At 32.8% G+C, this 6,000-nt stretch overlaps 1 protein-coding gene across 1 annotated transcript; it reads right to left on the minus strand.

Annotated features, from left to right (window-relative positions):
- Positions 1-682: 682 nt before the first annotated feature.
- On the minus strand, positions 683-1,024 carry LOC146936277 (uncharacterized). The gene has a single exon (XM_085749184.1). It carries the CDS (start codon positions 1,022-1,024, stop codon positions 683-685), a length of 342 nt encoding a protein of 113 aa, XP_085605310.1.
- Positions 1,025-6,000: the final 4,976 nt, after the last annotated feature.

The raw sequence follows: 6,000 nt of genomic DNA on the forward strand, positions 1-6,000 counted from the left end.
TAATAAAATTCATCATTTTCTTCCAACAAAAAACACAAACCTATAAATCATCAAGTTGTTCACCGTGTTCATCACAAATCCATAAACACTGTCATCGTTTTCATCAAGTTGTTCATCATGTTCATGGTGTTCTGATAATATATCCTTTTTTTTTGAACAAACTAAAATGATATATATTAACAACGATGAATCACCCTGCACAAGGTGTGCAAATAGTGAAACACCCAACAGTATTTACATAGCAAAGGCTAACAAAAAACACCAACCAAAGACAAAAATAATCTAGTGGACACCCATGCACAAGAGCGGATGTTTCCACTAATCATGATAACTGTAACTAAAAACTGCCTTTTGAGATTTCAACCATAAGAATGAATTTAGCTTGACCTTTTCCAGGAGAATAGAAGGGATAGATGCCACATTATTGAACACGCGGTTGTTCCTTTCCTTCCAAATCACCCAAACAGAAGCAAACCAAATTACTCTGAAATAATGATGTGTAAATCTAGGCAAACCAGCCATATGCATAAACTGCAAAAAATGATGTCGAAGCTCATCCGCAAAAACCGATGAAATCCCTAACCAATGTAACACTAAAAACCAAAGAGAACTGTAAATATCACAACCCAAAAACAAATGTTTTGTTGTTTCCGTGTTGCCGCATGCTGCTGTACACCCCGTGTCAGTTGCTTCGCATTGCCAAATTATCTTTGGTAGGCAATCTGTCTCGAAGGAGACGCCACACAAACAACGACACCTTTGAAGGAATAGTCTTATGCCAAACGTCATCAACTAAATGTCTGTCAACAGCTGCCCCTGAAGTAGTGATAAAGTGATAAGCTCCCCGAACCGAGTAACCGTGAATAGGGTCGAGAAGCCACCGCCATGTATCCTGAACTGTTTCCTGCAAAACAACGTTGAGAAGCATAACAGAGCACTCCCCCACACTCTCCTCCTCCCACGCCAATAAGCGGCGCCTCCACACCCACGCCCTCCTCCCAACATCCCAACCTAACCTCTCCATCTCCTCCACCGTGCACTCTTTATTCAAAGCCAAATCATATAGGCGAGGGAATTTAAGTCTCAAAGGAGTATCCCCCCCCCCCCCCCCCCCCCCCCCCCCCACCACCACCACCACCATATATCGTGCCAGAATAAAGTGTTTCTACCATCGCCCACCACCCGCCTAATGTTATCCCCAAACCAATTCCCAACACCCTCACCAACCCCTTCACGAATATATCCTTCTAACACTCGTTCCCTATTCATCATTCCAACATATTTTTGTCTTTTCAAAATAAATGTTAATTAGTAAAAAATACTGGTGGAAAAAATAAATGGAACAGAAATAAAAAAAAAGTCAAATCAACATGCCACTTCATTAGTTACTGCACAGTCAACATGCCACACCAATATGGACATTCATATCTATTGAGTGTTCGAAACGAAAAAATCTTTAAACTACAAAGAGAAATCTAATTTTTTTACAGGGGATAAACCAAAACCCATTTAAATGACTGCTAAAAATTATTTAACCCAATTTTAAATGATTCTCCCTGTCAAAAATTTTACCCCCACAAAAAATGTTTAGAAGGCATTCCTGATATTGAGAACCATAGACCAAAGATAACTGCAGCCTCGTAGAATTTTTGAGACCTTAGAAATTGTCATAAGTCATAACCTTTGAATCATTCCAACACCCTTAATTTCGTCCAATCACCTACACCCTCTATTCACTTGTTTTTTGTGTGGTTCTGGTTTCTTCGTTGATTTCTTCTTCTAAATTGTAACCCTCCCCTTCATGACTCTAGTTAAAATATTTACTTTCTTTTTTAGAGGAAGTTAAAATATTTACTTTTCTAATACTATTTATATATTATTTTATAAAACTAATAATATCAATTAATTATTATTTTTCCCTAATACTCATTTTTTTTTAATCTCATTCTATATCTAACTACTCTGCTAGCTACATTATTAATATAAGAGTAATTTTATCGATGAATCTCAGTTTATCATAAAAATAAGTACTATTTCGGTTTTAAATATAAACTAAAGTTAAAATGTATTTAATTTTAATTTAGGTTAAATACATTTTGACTTTCGTTTATGTTTAAAACCGGAGAGATTACACTTTATAATTTTTTTAAAGTATATGCATAAGTTAAAGTCACATTTAATATGAGGCAGTGGGAGCAACATTGAGTGTTTATATTTAAATTCTTTTTGTATTGACAACAGAAAACTAACGTTTTTCATTAAAAATCAAAAGATCAACATAAAGGGGAATGTCAAACTAAAGTTGATATCTGACGTTGTATATAACTACTTTGACAAGGTTGTGCGCAATCGTGTTAATATCTCTTCTAGAAAACTCAACATTAAAGTTGTTACAGAATTATAAGATAAAGTACTTCGACATTTACCAGGGCCGTCCCTGAGAATTCGGAGGCTCGGCTCAGGGAATGAAAAGAGGCCAGTGATAAAATCAAAAGTATTTTTTTTAAAAGAGCAATAGATAATATAAAACGAGTTTAGGCGAATACCTTCAAAAAGAGTCTTCATTCGCACCAAAAAGAGACTTCCTACGTGTATTTACTGAAGCAAATTCATCAATCAACTCTTCGTATTGTATATTTGGTGAGGTTAGACATGTAAGATTATTAAGAGGTCAATTTGGTGATAATTATCTAGAGTAGATAATGTGGCAAAACTAATGCTTCTAGAGTAGAAAAACTATGAACTTCCTAATGGACCGTTGCCTAGAAGTCTTTTTCCAGCCATCTATGATTGGAATGGAAGTTGCTGGAATGGAGATATTAAGGGGGCCTAAAAAGCAATATTATTTTTTTATTGGAGACACTATTACTACTGGGTATAAAAAAATTGAGGCCCATCCTTGAGGGAGGCCCAGCTCGTTTGAGCTGTTTGCACCCCCTCAGGGACGCCCCTGACATTTACTTAAAATAGAACCTACCTTGGTTCTACAATCAATTGGCTAGTCCAAAGAGTCTACAACACTCTCAAATCCAGAGTAAAGATAGTTTGCTTGAACTCTAATTCTCGCATCCATTTGATTGCTGCTAATAAGTCCGAAGCCCCACCCTCATTAATATTCAAAATAGGATGCAACTACAAAGTCTTTGCTCCCATAAACATCTCATACTCGTTCCTTAAGCAAATCCCAGTTCCAACCGTATTGTGTTACTTAGAAAAGACGCGTCAATATTGCACCTAATGAACCCGTGCGGAGGTCGCTGCCACGTCTCACCATTCTAAACAGGGGGTTGTAGACAAGCATCATAGCCATTTTTGCCAATAAATTACTCTAGCTGCACTCTCGGTCATATTTTCCCAAACCGATGCATTCCTACTCCTCCATATACTCAAACTTGCTATCGCAAACATATGCTGCTCCACTTTCGATAAAACAATCAAAATACAAAAGACTTTTAGCGTTATATGATTTTTGTTGGTATACATTAACATGAAAGTGAACTAAACAATTTTAATTTTGGATTTATATCAAGAATTACTTACACATGAATAGAAAGCAAACATGTAACAAGCTGCGCCGTTAGGGCTGAATATGATCCCATAGCCTCAGATGCTGCCAAATTTGCATATTTTTTCACAATGTAGCAACAAGAACTCTATTGTCTGCAGACATCGGTTACAACACATACATTGGGCGTCGATATTGACCACTTTGTTAACTAATCTAGAGCATGAAGGTAGGCAATTCGTTCCAACTCTCCATATAAAACTAGTATTTGAGTTCCTAAACTCAGGTATCATGAACAAACTAAAGGTTTATAAAATAAAAGCAAACCCATTGTTAAACGTATATAATTCCATTAGATTGATTTAGCAGTGCTTGTTTGCAAAATAAGAAGAGTCACCTATATATATATATATATATATATATATATATATATATATATATATATATATATATATATATATATATATGTTTGATAGACAGTCATTTTTGAAGCAATAAATATTATGATGAACAAAAATAAATTAATATACTTTTTCGAAAGTTAATATCAACTCCGAGTTAAAAAAAAAAAAAGAATTGTTTAAATTTCTAAATTTAATCAATGAGATCATATAGATGAGGTGGTACTTTGTTTTGAAGGGATGAGATGGTCCCTTTAATGCACTTAAATAATAAACAAGTTAAATCCTAAATTAAAGTTGAAGCTTGGAATTTTTCTTGTATTACTGTTTTGGTCAAATGTCTTGTGCCATCTTTTAAATTAGATGTATAATTTTTATTTTTTCTAGTACAAATTGGTTCTTTAAATTTTTGTTTGTTACAAATTGATTTTTAAATCTTAGAATATTTACACTGTTACTCATTGTTTTATCCAACCTTGTTAAAAAGTGGTTATGAACCATTGAATATTGAGATGGTAGATCCAAAAGTACTTATAACATTAAGGGTCTGTTTGGATGCTCAAAGAAAGTGAAAGGAAAGAAAGAGTGAGGAAAGATTATATGAGGAAAGAAAGAGTGAGGAAAGTGAGAGGATTGTTTTGGTTGTTTGGTATAAAAGAAAGTGGAATAGAAAGTGAAAGGAAAGAGTGATGTGTATATTTCTAAAAAGACAATTGTATCCTTAAAATGTTTTGGCTACATTTTAAATTAAATATTGTATCTACACATTTAAATATATTTTAATTTAGATATAACAATTCTCTCAAAAAACAATTTAAGTATTTATCGTTAATGTACTATGCACAGCACACGTGTCAAAATCGTAATTCTATAATGTACTATGCATGCACAGCACACGTTAATTCTAAAAAATGGCATAATGTAAATAACATGTAATATCAGGGCTATTTTGGTCATTTTTCCATAAAGTTGGTTCATTTCCCTTGTTTCCGTCCTTGCAGCTGTGGAAAGTTTTTGAGTGTGGGTCCCACCTCAAAACTTTCTTTCCCTACCCTTTCTTTGTCCTGCCAAACAGTGGAAAAGTACTGTATCCACTCACTTTCTTTCCATACCCTTTCTTTCCCTTCTGTTTCCATGGATCCAAACGTACCCTAAATATGATTATTTACACATATTTTCTTCACAATGTTTTTGAATTCAGGTAAGTTTTTGTTAAAAAAAACTTTTATTTACTCTTATCAGCCAGTGGGCCAACAAGACAGTGATCACACATTCAATCTATCATTTTTAATCGAAACATTCAATCTATCATGATCATGAAGTAATCAAAAAAAATATTCAATGTATCTTTCAAAAGAAATATTAAATGTATATCATCTTTCAGTCACAATAAAAACAAAAAAACGACTTTCACTCAACACGACAAAAAATCCCTTTTTGACTCTCGTTCGAAATTGAGGAAATTGTAGTCACAGGTTAAATGAACTTATGAGTGATATTGGAAGACTAGTAGTTACTAGTTATATCATTAGACACAAATTGATTTTGATAGGTGATGATCTGTCGTAGACATATATATATATATATATATATATATATATATATATATATATATATATATATATATATATATATATATATATATATATATATTCATTATTATTATTTTGGACGAAAATAGAAAGAAAACTTTTTTATTTTTTCAAAAAATACAGGGAGAAAACATAAAAGTTTATTTTATTGATGATGGTAAAAATATATGAAAATAAGAAAAATTGTAGGGTTGATTACAACAAAGCTAAAGACACGTAACTAACATACAATGACTATTTTAGATGGACTAGTTTAATTTCTTAAAAAAATAGATAAAGACTACCAATTATTTGTTTTGAAAATGACTTAAGAGCACATGTTAAGACCTTTCATTTTTAAGGGAAAAACTAACTTGTGCCTTAAGGTACAAGTCAATGAATCAAATATAGTAATTTTATTTTGTTGAAATGTGTATATTGAATTTAATTTTTGAATATGTAATAAATAGAATGCACAAACTTGAGAGAATATTTCTATTTTTGTATTCCTTAACATGTGCTC

The sequence above is a fragment of the Medicago sativa genome, chromosome 3, assembly GCF_051527215.1.
Source record: "Medicago sativa cultivar Bolivia chromosome 3, Bolivia_mono, whole genome shotgun sequence".
In the NCBI taxonomy this organism is placed as follows: Eukaryota; Viridiplantae; Streptophyta; class Magnoliopsida; order Fabales; family Fabaceae; genus Medicago; species Medicago sativa.